The 22,203-nt window shown below is 52.4% G+C and overlaps 1 protein-coding gene and 1 long non-coding RNA gene across 11 annotated transcripts in view; one reads left to right on the top strand and one right to left on the bottom strand.

Annotated features, from left to right (window-relative positions):
- Positions 1-1,130: 1,130 nt before the first annotated feature.
- SLC5A9 (solute carrier family 5 member 9) overlaps positions 1,131-22,203 on the bottom strand; it is a 30,110-nt gene continuing 9,037 nt past the window's right edge. For 2 of the 10 annotated variants that reach the window (XM_086387220.1, XM_086387219.1), the window contains 13 exons: positions 20,290-20,361; positions 17,408-17,512; positions 16,944-17,108; positions 15,677-15,782; positions 14,793-14,873; positions 14,278-14,483; positions 13,940-14,075; positions 13,362-13,469; positions 10,458-10,608; positions 8,800-8,968; positions 6,306-6,521; positions 3,252-3,411; positions 1,131-1,656 (listed from right to left, as the gene is read on the bottom strand). In XM_086387220.1, coding sequence (XP_086243346.1) covers positions 1,439-1,656; positions 3,252-3,411; positions 6,306-6,521; positions 8,800-8,968; positions 10,458-10,608; positions 13,362-13,469; positions 13,940-14,075; positions 14,278-14,483; positions 14,793-14,873; positions 15,677-15,782; positions 16,944-17,108; positions 17,408-17,512; positions 20,290-20,361 — 1,893 coding nt within the window. In that variant the 3' untranslated portion in view covers positions 1,131-1,438. Of the gene's footprint in view, positions 2,690-2,970; positions 3,114-3,251; positions 3,412-6,305; positions 6,522-8,799; positions 8,969-10,457; positions 10,609-13,361; positions 13,470-13,939; positions 14,076-14,277; positions 14,484-14,792; positions 14,950-15,676; positions 15,783-16,943; positions 17,109-17,407; positions 17,513-20,289; positions 20,362-22,203 lie in introns of those variants that run through there. The other 8 variants (XM_086387234.1, XM_086387227.1, XR_015158786.1 and 5 more) reach the window with 7 other exon arrangements.
- Positions 4,152-7,194, top strand: LOC147375308 (uncharacterized). The gene is made up of 2 exons (XR_015158798.1): positions 4,152-4,573; positions 6,317-7,194. It is a non-coding gene; the product is annotated as an uncharacterized LOC147375308 (long non-coding RNA).

Genomic DNA, 22,203 nt, shown 5'->3' with positions numbered 1-22,203 from the left:
TGCACCAGGCCAAGGGCCATGTGGGGGCAGAGATGATGCAGCTTGGCTCTGGCCACACCTGTGAGCCCTGGTGAAGAGTCTCAGATACAAGAAGGAAGGGGGCCTTTGGCTTGCTTGCAGCACAGAGAAGCCATGTGGAGTAGCGGTGGTCCTGCCCAGTTTTCCCTCCAGTCCAGACATTTTAAACTACTTTCCCTTTCCTAATTATGTCATGAGTTTCCCCACCTCTATTTTGAATATTTGATTTCCTCTGGGAAGGATGCTCTTTCACTCATCCATTCATTGTTTTACTTACATTTTTTTTAACACCTAACATGGACCAGGGAACTTCCTAGGTGATGGGGACTTTACAATCTAGGGGATGAGATAAGTGTAAATGTAGTAATTATGCAAATATGTTACTCTGACACTTTCTTTAAAGGTAAAGTTGGAACCATGAGACTACATGCTGGATACTGGGGACTCACCTGCTCTGGGATGCAGGTGGCCAAGTTGAGATGGTGCCTGGGATGACATAACTTCCCTTTGGAAGGACATGACTTTCATGTTGAGATGTGAGCAATGAGTAGGAATTAACCAGGCACAGAGGGTAGAGAAGTAGAATGAACCACCCTTCCTGCTGTCTGACCATGGTTAACAGTGTGCTCATGAATCTATTTCTCTATAGATCTGGAGTTCAGATGAGACTCAGTATAACAAAGGCAGGGGGAACTGAGGAAGAGGTCCTCGAAAGAGAAAAGAGGAGAGGGATACGTGAGAGAAGCTGCTGGGAGAGGGAGCTGGGGGCCACAGCGAGTAGCAGGAGGCTGGACTTGGCGAGACCCATGGGAAGTCCTCAGAGCAGGCTGAAGAGCTCTGAGAAATGGAGATGTTCAATATTTAATTTTAAATTGTGCTTCTGTAGCTTACAGCTCTTCCCCTCCCCAAATCTTCAGTATAATCAGTTGCACATAAATGCCTTATGTAGACGGTTTGAGGGAAATTGGGAGAAACAGCTGAGTGCCCAGAAAGGGTCCTGATGATCAGTAAGGATAGCATAGACATGGGAGGTGACACAGAATGGGAAAAGGTTGAGGGGCACAGAAATGTAGAGGCAGCAGCTACAAGAGGTATTCATACACACAGATGTATTGAAGCCCTCAAAACAATAATTTTATTTGTATTCAATTATGATGAGTGATTAACATAAAGTGATGATCAAAGTCAGCATTAAAATGTATCCCATGAGAGTAGGGACAGCCTGGACAAAGACAAAAGAAGGAAGGGACATTCTCATGGGTGTCTCTGGCAATGGGACAGGGCCGTGGTTTCATTCTAGACATCTGAGACTCAGTGTAAACTCCAACTGAAATAGATTCTTCGCCACCCCCAGCTCCCCACCCAGGCAGGACTTTGTAGAATTACCATCCAACGTTTACTGTTACTAATGCAACGCCTGTTACTTTCTGGGTACAAAGTCACTTGGACCCTGCCCCTTGGAGTGCTGTCTGGTCTGGGAGCCAAATCTCACAGTCCTGTGATCAGCACTGTCACAGAAGCAGGTCCAGCGGGTGTGGGAGCAGGAATGGGACTTTGATCCACTTGTGGGCATCAGGCAGCTTCCTGGAGGAGGGACATCCCGGCAAGGTCGTGGTTTTTTCCAGGGTAGCTGGATGCCTGGCAGGCAGAGGGAGAGGGCAGAGGCACAGCTGCAGGGGCTCCTAGGTAGTCTTCGCTGCCCCTCTGCCAGGCTTACTCATAGCACCAAGCAGCCGGTCTTCATCTCTCTTGTCTCCAACAAGCCCTTTCTCTCCAGCTGGCCTCCAAGTCCCTCAAGGGCTGGAGACTTGGTGCATGTTTGGATGTGAGAGTAGGAAGCTGGGAGATCTGAGTGTACCAAGAAGAGCTCCCTGCCCCAATGCCAGCTGCCACCTTGCTTACCCTCCACCTGGTCTGTCCCTCCTTCCAGTCTGACAGCCACCACTGCAGAGCTGCCAATGAGAGTATAAAGCCCTGGGGAGGTTCCGGCTGGAAATGGATGAGCGGGGATTGGGAGACAGAGGGTAAAGGGGGGAGATGGTGGACAAGGAAAGAATAAGGGCGAGCAAAGACAGGGGAGGATTTTTGCAACTTTCTTGCCACTCATGACACATGTAGAGTAAAAGCTCCTGAACAGACTCACCAGAGGAGGGAAAACTGTTTCTGAGGTAGGAGTGAAAGGTTCTGAGGTGGAGAGAGCTGGAGCCCGAGACCCAGTGCAAGGCCTGCTGTGTGTCCTGAGCAGACCAAGCGCCCTCTCTGGGCCTCCTGGCTCCTCTCCTCAGTGTGCAGCCTGGCCGGGGTACTTGTCAGGGCCCCCTGCAGTCTCAATCTGAGGGTTCCGTGTGGACAGCGAGGCTGGAGGAAAGCCTGTCTGCAGCCGGCCAAGCCTGGCAGTGCTGAACCTGCCTGGGCCAAATGGAAGTGCTGAACCTGCCTGGGCCGAAGCCAGGCCTGCGGAGTCATGCAAAATAGCCCCAAAGGAAGACATTGACGGCCAGCAGCAGCACAGCGTTAATGTTGCAGACGCTCCTCCAGAGTGGCTCCTCCGCGATGCTGGTCAGTTTCTGTTCCAGGGCAGCCTTCTCGACAGGGCTCAGCGCTTGCTCCGGGGCTCCCGAGAGTCCGCAGAGCCACCGCCAGAGCCACTGTCCCCAGTACCTGCGTGGGGCTGAGGGACAGGAATCAGAGGGGAGGGAGGCAGGGGAGCAGCAGAGCACAGGTGGGAGAAAGGAGATGATGAGAGAGCAGGGCCGGGGGAGAGATGGTGAGAAACCCAGGAAAGGAGCGAGGCGCACAGAAGGGGCAGAGGCAGGTCAGCTTAGCCCTGGTGCAAGCCGCAGGCGGAGTGCTGAGCTAGGGCCTCATGCTGAAACCCCAAACTGTTGTATAGCGGATTCATCTCCAGGGGCGGGGGTGTTGGGGGTGAGGGTAATGGAGCTCCTCCCAGTTCAGAGCGACCGAGGACCCAGTGGCTCAGCATTAGGAAGCACACTGCCCTGTGGTATAAACCAGATCCTACACCTGCACTTTCGCAGTAATGAGGGCAATATTTTGGCTCCCATCTGCCTTACTCGTTTAATATCAGTAGTCATCTGGGAAGAGGAAGGGTGATATTTTGAGGATTCCCTTAGAGACCCCATCCCAGTGAACTCCCAAATGGGGTCTTTGAGGACCCATGACTTGGTGTCTGTCTCCATCGCTCCCCTCCACCCCATATGCCCTCAGCCTACCTCCAGGCTGCTCCTGGCCCTGGCCGGGGTCTTCTGCTCCTCTGGCCCCTGTGGGGCCCTCCCCAGAGGCCACCTCCGCTGTCCCCGCTGTACTCTCAGGGGGCTCCTTCTCCAGCTCAGAGAGGGGGTGATGCCGCGTCCACCAAGTCAGACGAGCCAGCTGGAGGGAAAGCAAACAGTCTCAGCTCAGGTGCCTTTGGAGGGCAGTCGGACTGTAAGAAGAGAGGACCCTGTTCCTGGGAGGCCGGCAGAGCCTCGTGGAGAACAAGACAGAGCTCGCGGCTGGAGGAGGTCGGGCTCTGAGACCTGACTCACCCGCCCTTTGAAAACCTGAACTCCTTGCACCTGCTCCACGCAGGCCTCCTTCGGGGGGCCAAAATCTCAGCAGATCAGGCTGGGCCCCTGACCTCCCAGAGCTCACAGACAGGAAGAGGCAAGACTGGGGACAGGCAGACAGGTGCCCTGTAGGGTAAGGGAGTTAGAGAAGGCGAGGTTCGGAAATAGACCGGCACTTTACAGGAACAGATCACCTTAATGAGGTGAGAAGGGGCAGTAGTCAGATTAGTGAGCTGCTGCGCTAACCCAAGAAAAGAGTAAGTATATATAGGCATATATGTGGAAATCTACTGTCTTAAGGGGGCCTGTTCTTTTCCAAGGTTGTTCGGAGTAGTTATCTCTTAAACGGCTGGGGCAAGAAATTCTGGAGATCGGCCAGAGGCTGAATCAGCTGGGAGCTGGGCGTAATCAACCTTAATGTCCTTTTTTTTTTTTTCCTTCAAGTGAGAGAGTTCTTTGTTTTGCATAGAATGGTGGGGAGGACCCTAAGGGAAGTTTTAACTCCAGGCTATTTTGATCCATGTAACTTTTCTTCATGCCCCACGTAGCAACTTCTGTGGTCAGGTGGAGGAGCTGACGGTAAATGAAACTGGCCGGCAGTGGAGAGTCACGGAAGACAGAGGCAGAGCAAAGAGGTTGAGTTCTAGCTTTAGAAAGATCTCCTGGAGTGAACTGATGGGATTCAGCCTAGAGCCGGCTGTGCAAGTGAAACAAGAAAAAAGGAGCAGCCAGACGTCACAGGAGGGGGCAGTGTCAAGGTTAAGGAGTGAGCTCTGCAGGCTATGACAACTGAGTAAGCAGGCGGGGGAGAGAGGAAATGACAGCTCACACAAGGAACAACAATATTTAAGGAGCAGGAAGAAAACCCCATGACGATGGCAGAGGGGCAGTCAGCTGGCTGGAAAAAAATACAATGAGCAGAAAAGAGGTCTCCAGGATGCAGCATGTTGGCAGTGATATCTGGTTCTTCTCAGAATCCACTTAAGGTGAGGATGGGGAAGTGGCCATTGATTTTTAGTTACAAGGTTGTTGGGCATCTTGGCATGAGCGATGCCAGAGGGCAGTGGGACGCCAGCCAGACGGCAGTGGGATGGGAAGTAGATGAGAGGGAAGCGGAGGCTGGGGATGGAGACCATTCTTCACAGTTTTCTGCTGAGGCTCAGAGAGGGAGACAACTGTATCTGGAGGAGACCAGGAGCCAGGGAGGAGATTTTTCATTGGGAAGGATTTTGGTGCGGAATGAGACAGCAGACAGTGGGGAAGCTGCAGGATCAAGGAGTGGGCGGAGATCATTTCTGGAGTGAGTCCCCTGGGGAAGTCAACCTCTCGGCTCATCTGTGAAGATGCTGCTTGTTTGTAGGATTTCATTACACCAAAGGTCTAGATTGTTTTGCCAACTCTAAAGGTAAGGAGTGTTATTATTTCCACCCAGTGTGTCAGGGACCAACTTTTGGCATGGGCTCTGTTACAGGCAGAATACTGTTCCCGCCAAATTCACATGCTGAAGTCTTAATCACCCCCTACTTCACAGTGTAACTGTATTTGGAGAGAGGTTCTTTAAAGCGGTGTGTGCTAAGTCCTTTCAATTGTGTCTGACTCTTTGTGACCCCATGGATGGTAGCCCACCAGGCTCCTCTGTCCATGGGATTCTCCAGGCAAGATTACTAGAGTGGGTTGCCATGCCCTCCTTCGGGGGAGTTTTCCGACCCAGGGGTTGAACCCACATCTCTCAGGTCTCTTGCACTGGCAGGTGGATTGTTTACCACTAACACCACCTGGGAAGCTCCTCTTTAAAGAAGTGATTAAGGTTAAATGAAGTCTGATGAGTGAACTCCAATCCAACGTGACTGGTGTCCTTAGAAAGGAGATTAGGACGCAGGCAGACATAGGTAAAAGCCCACATGAAGACAGAGGGAAGATGGCCATCTATGAGCCAAGGAGAGAGGCCCTGGAGGAAATAACCCTGCTGACACCTTGACTTCTGGCCTGCAGACCTGCAGGAAAATAATTTCTATCGTTGAAGCCACTCAGTATGTTGTACTTTGTTATGGCAGCCTGAGCGAACTAATGCCCTTTTGCTCTAAAGAAAACAAAGTTTCAAAAGACAGAGCATCCCTGTCTCAGTTCAGTCCAGTCGCTCAGTCGTGTCCAACTCTTTGCGACCCCATGAATCACAGCACGCCAGGCCTCCCTGTCCATGTCTGGGGACTGGTAAATCCATCAGCATGGGAGCTGTGAGGGTTTCACGCTGAGCTCTTACTTTGCTAGATTGTTTATTTTTTCATAGACTGGTTTCTTCAAGGTCCAACTCAAAGTGGCCTTGTCAGACCACCCTTCCCCTCCCCCAGGGGCGCCTGCCTCTCCTACTCTCGACTGCTCCCTCTGAGCTTGGTCCTCTGTGCTTTCTCCTGGTAGAGTAACTGTTGGCGGTGTTGAGGTCTTCCTTTCCTCCTCCCCCCGTCCCCCACTTCCCATGGACAGTGGCTGGCAGGGACCGTTCATCTTTGTAAGCCCAGGACAGGGCCTGGCCCAGAGTAGGTGCCCACTGAATAATTTTCCAATTGAATGAATTACTTTTCACTTGGGAATTAACAGCACAAGGAGCTCACCATCCCTAAGACATCTGTGACCGCAACCCAGTAGAGTGAAAGTCAATGGTGGAATTCTAGGCACTGGGGAAGGGGAGCATGGGGGCCTCACTCCAAGCACTCCACTTGCCTTTTCCTCAGGGATGGGAGCTGTGCAGAGGCTGACAGCGACGATGACAATGGCGGTGAGCCCACAGAGGAGGAGTGCGAAATAGAGGTAGTGGAAGTCCTTGAGCACGGCCGGCCTGCGGTCCTCCTCCCCGCAGGCTGGGGCTGGGTAGCAGAACTCCAGGATCATGCGAAGAAGCCCCACCACCAGGCCAAACAGGAGGCCCCAGAAGGCTCCCTGCAGAGAGAGGGCACACCAGGGGTGGGATCCAGGTGGGAGAGCCTCAGAAGCTAAAAGCCACAGGTTGTCACAGTGTGTGCAAGCCTGCCTGAGTGAGTTCCCCATGAATGCTGCTATTGCTGCTAAGTCATTTCAGTCATGTCTGACTCTGTGCGACGCCACAGACGGCAGCCCACCAGGCTCCCCCATCCCTGGGATTCTCCAGGCAAGAACACTGGCATGGGTTGCCATTTCCTTCTCCAATGCATGAAAGTGAAAAGTGAAAGTAAAGTCGCTCAGTAGTGTCCGACTCCTAGCGACCCCATGGACTGCAGCCTACCAGGCTCCTCGGTCCATGAGATTTGCCAGGCAAGAGTACTGGAGTGGCGTGCCATTGCCTTCTCCCATGAATGCTGAGGTGCTGTCTTATCCTAAAGCGGGCAGAGTGATACACTGGAAAGGACATGGGCTCCAGAACCAGACAGGCCAGGCTCCACGGTGGAACAATGACCAAAGCAGTGACTCGACCTCACTCACGAGCAGCAATAAGCAAATTACTAAGTACTAAGGATAGATGTTTAATGTTCAACTAGAATGGAATCTTTGTAATCAGTGGGGAAAACCAGGATCTTCCTCCCCAAATTCCTGTCATAATAAATCAGAATCAGAGCACTTCCTTCTTTAAAGAAAAGCTCAATTTCATATCTTCTCTGTAGCACTGTTGGGCCCTAACCTACACCTGTTTCCCAGGTATAAGGGTTAGAAGGCTTTTATTTGCACAATATGAGATGCTGGCCCAGTTTCAAAAATTCTGGAATGAATAGAAACCTCCAGAACTCAACAGAGTCCCAGTGTGCATGCTGGTTATCAGCAGGGGGCCTTGAGCTCTGCAAACAGCAGACCCAGCAGAGGCCTGGCTTAGCTACCCCACTGAGGGCGGGGGGCTCTGTGGTCTCCTTCCTGATGACCCTGGGCTCTCACATGGTCCTGGGCAGTCATGTCTGCAACGTTTCTTACCTCCCCCAAGGTACAGCCAATGGATTTGGGGCTCTCTTTTCCAGGCTATCCCAGGGAGTGACCAAGGTCACCCTCCCGGTACCTCCCAGGACCTGTTAGATTTCAGTGCAGCTCCATGAATGGCACACATGCACCCCTGTAAGCTCACACTTTGTTTCATCATCCTCTTTGCTATAAATTTGCTGACATTTAGAACCTTACAGTGTTAGAGAAGGCAATGGCACCCCACTCCAGTACTCTTGCCTGGCAAATCCCATGGACGGAGGAGCCTGGTAGGCTGCAGTCCATGGGGTCGCTAGGAGTCGGACACAACTGAGCGAGTTCACTTTTGACTTTTCACTTTAATGCATTGGAGGAGGAAATGGCAACTCACTCATGTTCTTGCCTGGAGAATCCCATGGACAGAGGAGCCTGGTGGGCTGCAGTCCATGGGGTCGCTAGGAGTCGGACACAACTGAGCGAGTTCACTTTGACTTTTCACTTTCATGTATTGGAGGAGGAAATGGCAACCCACTCCAGTATTCTTGCCTGGAGAATCCCATGGACAGAGGAGCCTGGTGGGCTGCTGTCTATGGGGTCGCACAGAGTCGGACACGACTGAAGCGACTTAGCAGCAGCAGCAGCAGTATTAGAGATCTTCCTGTCCCCATGGGCTTTTACACACACTGACCCTTCTGTCTGGAACACTTTCCTCTCCCATTAATCCTTCAGATCTCAGCTCAGATGTCACTTTGTGACCCCCCTCCCAGGTGTCCCATAGGTTAGGTGCTCCTGCTTTTTGCTCCCCTAGCAGCCATCCTACTTGTGTATTTTTTTTTATTGCTCGGTTATGTCCGACTCCTTGTGGCCCCATGGACTGTAGCCCACCAGGCTCTGTTGTTTATGGAATTGTCCAGGCAAGAATACTGGAGCAGGTTGCCATTTCCTACTTCACAGAATCTTCCTGACCCAGGGACTGAATCTGCATCTCTTTCATCTCCTGCACCGGCAGGCGGATTCCTTACTGCTCCCACCACCTGGGAAGCCATCCGACTTTGCTGTTATCACATGTTGAATTATCTCTCCTCCCTCTGGCTCAGTGGTGGCAGACGTGAACTTTGTACACCATTGCATCCCCAGAGCCTCCAAAATGGGAGTGATATTTGTTGAAGGAATGAATAAATCTCGACCTGTCGACGTGGACGGGGAGTTGGAAGCCTGGAGAGGGCAGTCAGGTTATGGACCGAGTGGCTCTCCTGACCCTCTGACGTTCTGGGAGACAGGTGTGCTCTGTACTCACAGGCTCTGTGACCCTCTTGCAGAAGATGGCCAGCAGGAAGAGGGCAGTGATGGGCGGGGCCAGGTAGCTGGTGACAGACTGGATGTAGTCGAAGAGCTGCCCGCTGTTGGAGCTTTGGATGATGGGGATCCAGAGGATACTGATGACGACCAGGAACACCACAAACACTCTGCAGGAGAGCACAGGGCGCTGTGAGGAGTGCTCAGGGCAGCACAGCAGGGGGTGAGTGGGAATCAGGAAGGGAGAGAGGGACGCGTGGCCGCTGAATCAGAGACGGATAGAAGGCCAGGATCACAGATGCAAAGATTACAGAAATTTATTTTCGTAAAATCCCAGAACATTAGAATTATAGAACCCAAATAAAACTCAAGAATTTAAAAATTAGATCCCTTGAAGGGGGTATATGGACCACCTGCTTTCAGAAAGAAATCCATACCTTTCTCCTTTATACACCTCAGTAAAGGGCCTCTGTTGAAAAACTGTTCTTGGGTGTGTTGGGTGCAATAGTGAATATTGCCAGGAGATGGCGCCCAATCCCCACTGATTGCTGTAAAACTTGGCAGGTGGGCAGAGAGAAAAGGATTCTGTCCTCTCCTCACCTTTCCCTCCCATTCTCTCTTTCTGGCCCCAGTAGAGCAGCAGTTACCTAATGGCCTTCCTGCCATTCACTCCCCTCTCATGCTCCACCCATTTGTAAAAATCTGTCCTGCACTCAGGTCCTTCAATGGTCAGCCCCTGAGCGTAGAGCTGGGGGTGCACAGATGAGTGGGCATTAGGGGGTCCCTTAGGCAGCCGTGGGCAGGAGGCATCGTGATGGAAGAAACAGTGAGGGCAAAGGTAAGGAGAGGGACAAGAGTAAGTTATCTAAACTCAAGTACCATCTACCAGAAGGGAGAAGGAACATTCAGAAACTTGAGTTGTAGAACCTTAAATTTTGAAGCAAAGATTTCGGAAAGGTCCTCTTAACTTTATGTAAACTATAAATCCCCAACCTAGGGAGAAAAAGTAAAAATAGCCACCAAGTTATGTCTTGAAAACCATAAAATGAATACCGATGAGATAAGGTTCAAAATTTTCAGCTGAGCTCTGCATCCTTTGGAGACAAACTTTCTATGAACATCTCCATCCACCCATGCCCCTCACTGCATTACCTGTGTTTCTGCCTTTCTCTTAAACTGTGTGCATCCTCGGGGCAGGACCATATAAATCATCCCTGCATCCCCAGCACAAAAGTATGATGCAGGATGCCTGCTGAGACTGAGTCTTTCTGGTATCCTGGGGTGACAGCCAGAGCTGGTCTGGGAGACACTGGGGGTGAGCTGCTTGCTAACTCCTTCCCATCAATACAGTGCATCTTTGACTGATTAAATGCTTTGTCAGCTGCTCTCATTTACCCTTTTGATCAGTTCCAAGATAAAGTTGAACAGGCAGGCAGGGAAGAGACTTTTTTTCTCCTTATCTGGAGGGAGGTAAATGGTCCAGAGTTGGGGAAGAACTTACCCATGTCAGAGAGAAAGGTGGCCCTAGGTCCCAGGTGCTCTGGCTGCCGGGGCAGGGTCTAGACCCAGCCACATCTCCTTGGGGTAACCCGGGGCAGGGGGCAGGGGGAAAGACCTCTGCCTACAGGGAGAGGACCCAGGAAGGATGGGCCTGCGCACCTGCCCACCACCATCAGCTCCTGTTCTGTTGCGTTCTTGCGGAAGCGCTGCCACACGTCAATGGCGAACAGGGTGCTGCTGCTGTTGAAGATGGAGGTGAGTGAGCTCATGAGGGCGGCCATGATCACCGCGATCATCAGGCCCCGCAGACCTGGGGAGAGACGAGGTGTCTGTGGACTGCTGGCCGGTGAAAGCCGATCTGCCAGGAGCTATAGAGGCTACCAGCGTCCAGCAGAGTCAGGAGCTCAGAGGAGAAGGGATGGCAGAGGTATTGAATGAGGTGCCCTTCCAGGAACCCAGGAAACTCATAGAACTAGAGGCTGGTCCCAGCCACCCTGTGCCTCTGCCTTCCTCTGCGGCCGTGGCCAAGTCATCTCTCCTCCCTGAGCCTCAGTTTCCTCATCTGAACATTAAAGGATGTGGGACCAGGTGACCTTTAAGGTTCTCTTCAGCTTGGCCATCTCAATCTGGGTTTTAAACCTGTAGACACGGTTAGTGGACCCTGGTTGGGAGAAGGGTGATGATTAATTATTGAGTTTTTTTCAGTGTTTTGTACCTTTATCATGGACACTATGGTGCCAGGCTAAAGCCCCAGCCTGGGCAGCAGAAAGCTCTGAGCTTTTTAAAATTTTTATTTTATTTATTTTAATTTGTAATGCAAACTTTAAAGGTTAGTTCCCATTTACAGTTACTAAAAAATATTGGTCATATTCCCTGTGTTGTACACTGCATCTTTGAGCCTATCTTATACCCAGTAATTTGCATCTTTCAGTTCCCCACCCCAGGGTCCCCCATTCTCAGGAACCACTAGTTCCTTATCTGTATCTATGAATCTGCTTCTTTTTTGTTATATTCACTAGTTTGTTTTTTTAGATTCCACATACAAGTGATAATATACCACATCTGTCTTTCTCTCTCTGACTTATTTCGCTTAGTATAATGCCCTCCGAGGTCATCCATGGTGCTATAAATAGCAAAACTTTGTTCTTTCTTACGGCTGAGTAGTATTCCATTTGTTTGTCTGTGTGTGTGTGCATACCATCTTATCCATTCATTTGTTGATGGACATTTAGTTTACTTCCTTATCCTGGCAATTATAACTCGTGCTACTATGAACAATGGAGTGCATGTATCTTTTAGAATTAGTATTTGGGGTTTTGGCATATACGCCCAGGAGTGGAACTGTGGGGTCTGACGGTCGTTCTACTTTTAGTTTTTTGAGAAAACTCCTTACTGTTTCCCACGGTCAGAAGCCATGGGTTTGTTTCCTGATTCTGCAAGTACCTAGCTGTGTGATCTTTGGACCAGTCCTGATCCTTTCTGGGCCTGTTTTACACCTGTAACAAGGGAGGGTGGGGCCTGCTGATATCTGATCTGTATGATTCTGATGAGGAAGCATCTAGAAACATGACTCTCTGGCCAAATCCACCTTAGTCCTCCTTCCCCTCAGTCTGAATATTTAACCACCCCCCGCATGCCTCCCTAGAAGGCTCAAGGTGTCCCGGATCTAGGACAGCATCTCCTCTGGGGCCCCTGCTTCTTCTGTTGGTTAATGATAAATTCTGGTCTCTAAGCGGACACCTCCAAGTTATCCCGGACCTCTTCCTCTACCTCCTTCCCACCTCTCGCATCGGGTCCCTCTGCGTCTGCCCCATCATAGCTGGGCCTCCACCCACCTCCACTATTTGTTACATTCATTTCACCTCCACTGTTTCTACTGGAGGGAGGGAATAACTTGACTTTCCTCCATAAACCTGCCTTTTTTTCTGTGTCCCCAGTCTCAATATTACTATAAACTCAAGACCTGCGAGCCCTCTTTGGATCTCTCTGTCTTTCTTGTCTCTGAAATGCGACCAGTCATCGAGTCTTGCCAATTCTTTCTCACAAATGTAAACTAAACCCTTTCTGTCTATCCCTAAAGCCACTGACCCTAGCCAAGCCCCCATGACAACCTGGACCACTGGAAATCCCTTAGTAATCATCTCCCTGCCTCCCCCTAAGCTGAACCCTCCATGTAGAGTGATCCTTCTAAAGCACACATCTGATCATACATATGTGTGTGTTAGTCACTTAGTCGTGTCCGATTCTCTGTGACCCCATGGACTATAACCTACCAGGCTTCTCTGTCCATGGAATTCTCCAGGCAAGAATACTGGAGTGGGTTGCTATTTCCTTCTCCAGGGGATCTTCCCGACCCAGGGACCGAACCCAGGTCTCCTGCATTGCAGGCAGATGCTTTACTGTCTGAGCTACTAGGGAAGCCCCTAATCATGCATGCTGGCCTGAAACCCCCGTGACCCTCCACTGCCCTCAGAGTAAAGGCCATGCTACACATGGCCACCATGTCCTCCCCACAAAGGTGATCTTCATTCCTGCTGCATCTGAGTCCACACTGGCAATTTTCAGTTCAAACTTCACGCTCTCTCGCAACCCTGGGCCTTTGCACATGCAGCCCTCCTCCCCATAATAACATTTCCCACGCCCCTCCCCCTTTGTCTGCCTAAGATGTCCCCTGGGACTAAGCTCTATGTCCTCTGCTCTGGAAAACCTTCCTTCACATTCCCCAAAGTGGGTCAGGTGCCTTCATATGGGTCCCTCATCCCCACTAAGTCTCATGCTGGTCACGTTGCATTGTGCCTCTACCCTGGAGACTGCACAGAGTCCTGCTTTTTATCCCTGCCTCTCCAGAGCCAGGGCACAGAGCAGCACCTCGCAGATGCTGTGAAAACGTGTGTGTGTGTGTGTGTGTGTGTGTGTGTTAGGAAGTGGGGTGCGGAAGTAAATGTTCCCATTTTCTCTTCCCATCCATGTGCATCCTTAATGCAATCAATCTATCCTGGATAGTGAGTTCTGGATTTTGCTGGAAAGCTGATGTGAAGCATGCTGCGAGGGAGATGGACTTACCCACGGGCATGAGAGCTATGACCAGCTTGGGGTAGGCAATGTTAGAACATCCCACACGGGCCCCACAGATCGCTTGGCAGACGTCGGGATCCACGCAGCCCACCTCATCTGCAGAAGTGATGATAGTTAGACCCAAATTATCCCATGCCTTCTCAGGTTGGCTCAATATGTGCTTTCTGACCGTATAGAAAAAATGTTCACTGGTGACTCGCAGGGACCAGCATCTAGAAGGTCCAAGAATAGGCTGATATTGGGTCTTATGGTTTATTGGTATCTGGTAAATTTCTCAACCACAAACCACCCTGCAAAGCCTGATAGACTCCTTTAGATTTTAGGCCTTTTATTTTAACAAATAGTAAATATCATTACAAGGCACCATGAGTGCCTCAGTTTGTCTTTCCCTTGTAAAGAGAAAGCTAGACTTTAAAATGACATTCAGATACAAGTTTCTCCTACTGAAATACATACTGTATGTCAGACCCCCAAAACCTAACATATTTACTATGTGTTCTTAATAGAAATAGTGTGTGTGGTCCCTGCTCTGGCCCAGTATTGCCCAGAGGGAGACTGGCTCTTACCTGGGTACAGGGCCCGGCTGATCATGCCAGGCATGACGATGAAGAACATGGGCAGGATCTTCAGGTAGCCCCCCAGAATGGAGCCCCCCTTGGCATGGGACAGACTCTTGGCGGAGAGAGACCTCTGCACAATGACCTGGAAAGGCAGCAGGGCAGGCGTGCCGCCTGGGCTGGCTCGGGCTCCGCTCAGCCCTGGTGAGCCCTGGCATGGCCGCTGACTGTGCCCCACACCCATCCCCCCAAGCCAGTCCCAGCCCTCTGTGCATTGGCGCACGCGGTTTGCCCACAGGAGCCCTCCCAGTTGGTGACGAGCTGGCCAAGCTTGGCAAGGGCATCACCTGGTCAGTGCACCAGCACCAGGTGGCCAGCACCGTGAGCCCGAAGATGAGGCCTGGCCAGGGGAGGTCCCCGCACACAGGGTCCCGGAACATGTGGAAGGCGTCGGGCCGGGGGAGGTGACAGGTGGTGTTGGGGACTGTGACGTTAGGGAGGGCCTGCCTGTACCGCTCCTCCAGGCCTGGGTACCAGCCCACCTCCTGAAAGCCTGCAGGGAGAGACCTCAGTGAATGAAACAGCCCTGGGGCCCCACTGGGCTTGTCACCTACCCCCACCCCCAGATCCCAGTCCTGTGTGGGATCCCTGAGCTTGGAACTCATATGGGACTTGGGGATGAGAGAGGAAAGTGGGGCTCAGGCTCAAGAGCCCTTGTTTGGTGTAGAGAGAATCCTGTTCTTTGGGAGCCCTGCCTGAAGTGGGGAATGGCTCTGTGCTCTGCAGACCATGGAGGTGACATCCAGAGCCAGATCAGAGAGGAGTTTAGAGGGGCAGGGATGTACTCAGGCCTCTTCCTTACCCAGAAACATGAGGACGAGGGCTCCCCCGACCATGATCACGGTCTGCAGAGTGTCTGTGTAGATCACGGCCGTGAGGCCCCCTGGGGACCCAAGGAGAGGGCTCGTCAGCACCAGCAGGGCCTTCCTCTCGGGGCACCCGCCCTGTGCTCAGCCACACTGGGGAGACCAGAGAACATGCAGAGCCCTCAGCCAGTGGACTCTGGCCTCTGCCTTCCCCGCCCCTCGTGTTCCTCCAGTCCGCCCGGCAGGTGAGGCTGGTCATGGTCGGGCCTTCAGGTCCTGCTCTTTCTGTCCTCCAGCTGTGCTTTTGTGAAATACCAAGTCCCGTCCTTGGCTGTGCTATTAGCTCCCCCAGGAGACCTCCCTTCCTTCCTCCCCACCCCAGCACCCATTTAAACTCCCCCACACCTTAGCCAGCAGGAAGTCTGCCTGAGCCCACATCTTGGGCATTCAGGCCTGTGTGAGGGGCTCTGGAGGAGACAGGAGAAGGCAGGCTTGTGGCTGTTGTCTGGAGCAGCCTGTGGTGACTCTGGCCTGGGTGACAGTCCCCCATTCATCACCCAGGTCCCTGCTGTCCATTTTTCTCTGTGTCTCCTACTGTCTCTCCTTCCCTGGCTCTCTCGGGCCGGCTCTGCTTCCTCCTGTTTCTTCCCTTTCCGACTCCCCTTTTCTCTGATGCACTGTGCCTTTCCATCTTTTCCTCTGACTGCATCTTTGCCTGCCTCTCTCTTTCCCCCTCATGCTTCTCTTTCTCACTCTCCTGGTCAGTTTTCACTCTCCCTCCCTGGACCTCTGTGCCCCTGCTGTCCAGAGCTTCCCATTCCACCTCTCCATGTCTCTGTTCCTGGTACCTGCACCCGACGTGACCTCCACTTGGCCGTACCTGTGATGGTGTAGACGGCCGTCACCACCAGCAGGGTCACTGTGGAGAGGTAAAGGTTCCAGCCCAAGGCCATCTGGATGAACAGGGCTCCAGAGAAGATGTCAGTCTGCAGGGACAGGGACCCAGGAGTCCGGATCACCCGAGGCCCTCTGTGTGGCCACTGGGCAATGTCTCCTTCCTGCTCAGTGATGCCAGGTGCTGTCGGCCCTCAGAGTACAGTGAGGATGAGCCATAAGTGACATGCTCGGGAGAATGGGCTTGGCCTGTGGACACTGAGGAGCCGGGGGGATTGCAACGCAGAGGAGCACACAGTTCTGAGCCTGAGGGCCCTGTGATCCAGCTGCACTCCCAGGGGCATGTGCTGGCGGTGAGAAGATGGAGTAGCATGCTGAGGAAATGAGGCAGGAGTGGGGGTCAGGAAGAAGAGGCCCCTGGGGGAGAGGGTGGGAACCCAGAGGGCCTTCAACTGCTCCCTGAAAGAGCACCAGCCCACTCGGACCTGATGTGGGCCCCAGGTGACCTGACAGAGCAGGAGCCGCAGATGACACAGATCCTGGATACCCACATGCTGGGCTTTATTGGAGGACTTGGGGTCACAGCCTTGGCCTGAGCTGATTTAGGGTTGCTTACAAGCATTGGTGGAAAAGAGGCTATAGTTTTTCCAGCCCTGAACTCAGGGCGTGCTTCCTGGTCCCTTTCCCTGAGTATTTTGTGACCCATGACAGGGGCTTCAACATGCCAGAGCCGCAGGAGGCCTAGAATGGGCCACGGGAACCAAACATTAGTTCCAGCCCCAGAGCTAGTGCTCTGTGTGGACCTTGGCAAATCGTTTGACCTGAGTTTGTCTTCCAAGTTTGCCTCAATAGAGGAGGAATACATCCTTTTTAATGGTAACATTCTTGGTGCGGAATGAAGACTAATTTAATGGGAAGATAAACGAGTGAATGAACTTGAAATTGTGAGTTCTTTGGATAGAGGGACTGTTATTCACTCAACAAACATTTATCGTCCATCTCTAATTACCCTGCTGTTAGTGGGGGTGGACGGGGAGCGTGTGATGAAGGGGTGTGAATTCATCCTCCATTTCTGTTATCCTTGCTCTTCCATCTAGCCATCCATCCATCCATCTATTCATTTATCCATCCATCCATCCATCTATCCAGCTATCAATTTATCCATCCGTACATACGTATAGCAACAACGTGCTGTGTCCTCTACTAAGCATTTTCAGAGCAACATGATATGGCCACATGGGAACGGTACTCACTGAAATCTTGGTGAAGATGTAGAGGATGAGAGAAAGGACAGACATGTACACCTGGATCCTCTGGCCCCCGAATCGCTTCTTCAGGTACTGCGGCATTGTGACCACACCGGCAGCAATGTACACGGGGACAAAGATCCAGCCAAGGGCCAGAAGCAGCCAGGTTGCCTGGGAGAATGGGGAGGAAAAGGGATTCATGTTCCTAATGCAGATGGAGGGGGAGTGGTCCATGCAGAGGAGAGCCCTGGGAGGGGAAGTAAGGGACCGGAGGCCTGATTTCAGTCCTGTGTGACCTGATGAGGTCCATCAGGACTTGGTTTCCTTATCTATAAAATGGGTTCTCCATTTACCGTGCAGCCTCCCCAAGCACCTTTGAGGTTTCTCTCAGCACTAAGGTCAGGGACAGGGTAGGGTGGAGTGGGCTAAGACCCCTCTATCCCTGAGAATCTTCCAGCCAGCTTCCTTACATTCCACTCAAAGCCACCCACAGCAAGACCTCCAGCAGCCCCCGTCCCAGCCAGGCCGATGAACAAGCCGCTGCCCACGTTGCTGGACATCAGAGATGCTCCGATCTGCAAGGCACAAGTGGGGTCGAGGGTCAGGGGTCAGTTTTCATCTGAATCAATTTGGAGTCAGGACTATGAGCTTCAGGATCTGGAATGGAGGCAGAGAAAGCAGAACCTGAACTCATAAATGTGAGATCAGAGGGAGGAGAGGAAACTGGGGAGCAATGAGGAGGCTGAACAGAATAGACACATATTAGGCACTTACTGTATGTTGAGCACTGTGCTGGGCATTTTATATGCACTAATATACTTAAATCTCCAAAAGTATTTGGAGGGATGGTACTAATCTTTCCACTTTACAGAGGAAGGAGTTAATGTTTGGAGAAATGAAGTCACCACCTCCAGGACACCCAGAGATTTGAGAGGCAAAGTGGGAAAGAAGAAAAGACATGGAAAGCAAGGTCCATTAAGGACCATGAAGCTCTGCTCTGGGGCCATGGGCCTAAGGGCCTCTGGAGAGAAGAAGGCTAAAGGGAGAAGGAGAGTCCCCCATGAGAGAGATGGGGGAGGCCCTCTGCCACCGCCTTCCTGCAGACTCCAGGGGAGGAGCCACGGGGGTTAAGCACAGGATGGGCCAGCCTCTGAGTTAATTTTTCTCCTGGAGGCAGCCAGCTACTCCGAGGCCATGCTGTTAGACAGATAATGATGACAGTCATAGCGGTCCGTACACAAGCAGCATTGCCAAGTGCCAGGTTCTATTCTAAATTTAGCAACTCACTGACTCCTCATGACAACCCCAGGAGGAAGGTTCTGTTATCATCCCCATTGTTCTCGAGGATACTGAGGCACAGGTAAATAACTAGCTCAAGTTCCAGAACTAATCAGTGACAGAACGAGGATTTCAACCCTAGCCATCTGCTCCAGTAACCACTGCTTGACGGGTGCTAGGCAGTTAGTAAGCGGTCATTAGTGTTAGCTTTTATTATTAGACAGGATCATTATTGGTAAGAGGAGGGGCTGCGGGCTGGAGGGGAAGAGCCAGTTTTGGACCCTGTGTCATCTTAATAAAATCGTGGTGCTGGGCAGCAGAAAGTACTGAACCATTCGGAGAAGAGGCAGCCGTGCAAAGGCACAGAGATAATGACCTGTCTGACCTAGCTGAGGACTCTGAGCCACTCTGCCGCCCGCGCATACTCCCTCCCTCTGTCTGGTGGTCCTGGGATGCTGCGGCTGGGCTGGACCCCTGGCCAGAGCACAGAGCACTGGGCCTTCCACTTTGGAGGAAGAAGCTCCCCAGGCTGCTCTCGGGACAGCGAGGTGCCTTCACCTCCACCCTGCCCAGGGCTCCTAACTCGTCACTCAAGGAGACACCCACAAGGTCATCAGGGGACCCGCGTGGCCCCTCTGAGACAAGGATGCTGCTGCTCCCTCCGCTCTTAACTCCCAGCCACACTGCTCTCAGGACACACGAGGGGAACCAGGCACTTCTCAGGACTGGCTGAGTAGGGAAGCAGGCAAGTTGTTGGACAATCATCACAGACACCAGAAATACACATTCCAGTGGGGCAGAGGGGTCGAGAGTCCTGATCCCTGGCTGGTTCTGCCCCAACTCAGACTGTAGCTGCTCTCACTGCAGGTGGCTCAGCTCCAGCCCTGGCCCCCAAGGAGGGCGCCCCACATCCTTTTTCCCGGGGTACACATTCCCAAGCCTGGCTCCACCTCCATCTTTGGGGAACCCTGTCCTGCTCCAAAGCCTTGACTTTCCTCACACCCCAGACCTCTGTTCTCTGCAGGACTGAACATCCAGGCCAGCCCCTGCTCACCCTCCTGATGGACCAGAGGAGACGTGCCGGTCCTCTTCTGTCTTTCTCACAGACTCACTTCCAGGGCTGCAGTTTAGGGCTGGGGGTAGGGGCACAAGCTGAGCAGAACAGCCTCCAGGGGGTTCTCATTATTCTGGCGAGGGGTTGCTGGCAGTACCAGTGGCCCTGCCCCTGTCCCTGTGAGCTGCCAGGCCCACAGCCCCCACATCCCTGGGGATTCTGTCATACTCCTGCCTGCACCTCTCCTTGTCCCAGACACCAAACCTTCCAGAGAGCCCTGTGGGCCTCCTGGGTTCCTCCGCTCTTTGGGTAGGAAGGCTGGTGAGAATCAAGACAGGGGTATGAGTATGTGGGGGTGTGTGTCCGTGCACACACGTGCCATGCGTCAGACATGCCCGGGCATGTGCCCAGCTTCAGTGGCCCCGGGGCGGACTTCTGCACTGTTAGTTTTGAGGCAGGGCTCGCCTCCCTCCTTATTTCAGGAAGAGGAAGCTAGCCCGGAGGACCAAGGGAGCAAGTGGGGAGGCCTGCTGGGAGGGCCTGGGCTTCACAAAGGCCTCAGGATGGTGGAATTTTACCTCTAAGATTTCCTTCCCTGAACTGCAGTATTTATGTGTCACTTTCCCAAGAAAATCTTTCCTAAGCCCACTTCCACTGTCCGGAGGATAGAGGCCTCCTCCATGCGCTCACAGGCCCCATGCTCCCCTCCGGCTGAGCAACCATCAAGTTTTTTATGAGTCTATCCTCCTGGTTCAGCTCTGAGCCCCTCTAGAACGGGAACACTCTGGGTGGGCTCTATAGGTCCAGCGCCCTGCCTGGGACCCACACTTAGGAGGTGCCCAGTGGACGCGGGTCCCAGCTATGCGTTTGCAATATCTCTCATGTTGCTAGGTGTCTCTGGACCTGAGAGAAGGAGTCCAGAGCCAGGAAACCCCTCAGAGGCTGTAGCCTTGTTCCAGATTGGAGAAGATGAGGTGGGACTGGGAGGTGGGGGAAGGAGAAGGAGGAAGGTGAACTCACTGGCCACCAGCTCATGGACCTCCCCGCCAGGAAGTAGCCGCCGATGGTCCCTCGTCTCGCACGAATGGATGACTGGAAGGGAAACAGCAGGAGTGAGGAAATCCCGAGTCTCCCCAGGCTCTGCCCTCTGCCCCAGATTACCTGCCCTTTGGTTTCTGGCACTATGGGGACATAGGGTGGAAACCAAGGCTGGAGGTTTCACTATCTTTAAGCTATGGGGCTTTGGTGGGGTCAATCACCTTGCCTACCAGGACTGGTGCGAAGAACAAAGGAGTTAATGGAGGAGGGGGTTGGAGGTGGGGTGGGGTGTGTGAAATGCCCTACTGAATGCATGGCACTGTGCATGTGCCCAGATTATTGGCATGTCCTTTTGTGCCCTATTCTGCCCTCCACCCCATCCAAATATTCCTTCAGGAAGTGAGTTGGGATCTCATCCTCAGGCTACCATGGTGGGGAGACCACCCTGCTTCCTCCACCCAGCCAGACTCCCATCCTGGGGGCTGGGAAGACACAAAGCACTTGGTCCCCAGACAGAGGCAGGGCTCTGCCAGGGGTGGGAATGGGGGGTGGCCTCCTGCCCCTGCCTCAAGTCAGATCACATCACTGAGGCCCACCCAGGACCCTGGAGCAAACCCTGTCCTGCACGGGGAGGGGGGCAGTGGCTGTCCTTTTGAAGAATTACTCTGAGGACTGAAAGGGAGTGAGGAATGAAAGAACTTTCTCTCAGAATGCAGAAAGTGAGACAGGGTAGAGGGTAGGGGGGATAAATTTAAAACCATTATTAAGATGCGAGAGTTGGACTACAAAGGCTAAGTGCCAAAGAGTTGATACTTTCGAATTGTGGTGCTGGAGAAGACTCTTGAGAGTCCCTTGGATTATAAGGAGATCAAACCAGTCAATCCTAAAGGAAATCAACCCCTAATATTCATTGGAAGGACTGATGCTGAAACTCCAATACTTTGGCCACCTGATGGGAAGAGGCGACCCATTAGAAAAGACCCTGATGCTGGGGAGGATTGAAGGCAGGAAGAGAAGGGGATGACAGAGGATGAGATGATTAGATAGCATCACTGGCTCAACGGACTGAGTTCGAGCAAACTCCGGGAGATAGTTAAGGACAGGGAAGCCTGGCATACTGAAGTCACAAACAGTTGGACATGACTTAGAGACTAAACAAATTAAGATGCTGAAGACAGTAAATGTCTGGTTGGGTCTACATACATCAGAAATGCCTGAAGGACTGGAAGAATGAAGGGAAATTGGAAGAAGCATCTCTTCCCCTGAGAGAAAGGCATATATTACTCAGTAGGGCAGGACTGCTGTGCAGGGTCTGAGGCTTGTCAAGTCTTTGCTTGGACTTTCTGTGTCAGTCCTGGTCCTCGGGAAGGATAGATGAACCCGAAGAATTTACACTACAGATGAGGAAACTGGGGTCCCCAGATGGGAAGCAATTTGTCCAAAGTCATGGAGGAGAGGAGCTGGTGCTTCTCACGACCGCGGGCTCTGGGGGCCAGCGAGCCTGTTTGCCCCGTTCTTCCTCACACGAGCCTGTTTGCCCCGTTCTTCCTCACACAACTTGGGAAGCAGGGACTGCTTGTCCCACTTTACAGATGAGGAGACTGAGGCCCAGAGAGGGTTCTTGGCCTTGCCACAGCCTTGTAAGTGACCGACCAGCTGGGACTCAGATCCCTCTCTGCCTCACAGCGGAGTCTAAAGTTGCTGGCATTTCCCTCGACTGCTGCGGAGACAATAGGGGTCATTTATTGCTGCAGGCTGTGTGTTGGACACTGTACCAGATCCTTAAATGTGTCATGTTCCTAAAGCAAGTAGTCCTTTTTATTTTCATTGTCTGGGTGAGAAAACTAAGGCTCTGTAGTATATTCCCGGAACCACGCTGCCCTAACTGTTAGAGTT

This window comes from Bos grunniens, chromosome 3, assembly GCF_055505025.1.
Source record: "Bos grunniens cultivar Pamir isolate PY7600 chromosome 3, Bosgru_T2T1.0, whole genome shotgun sequence".
In the NCBI taxonomy this organism is placed as follows: domain Eukaryota; kingdom Metazoa; phylum Chordata; class Mammalia; order Artiodactyla; family Bovidae; genus Bos; species Bos grunniens.
Note: the sequence above shows the minus strand (reverse complement) of the source record. Positions and strands in the feature narration are given on the sequence as shown.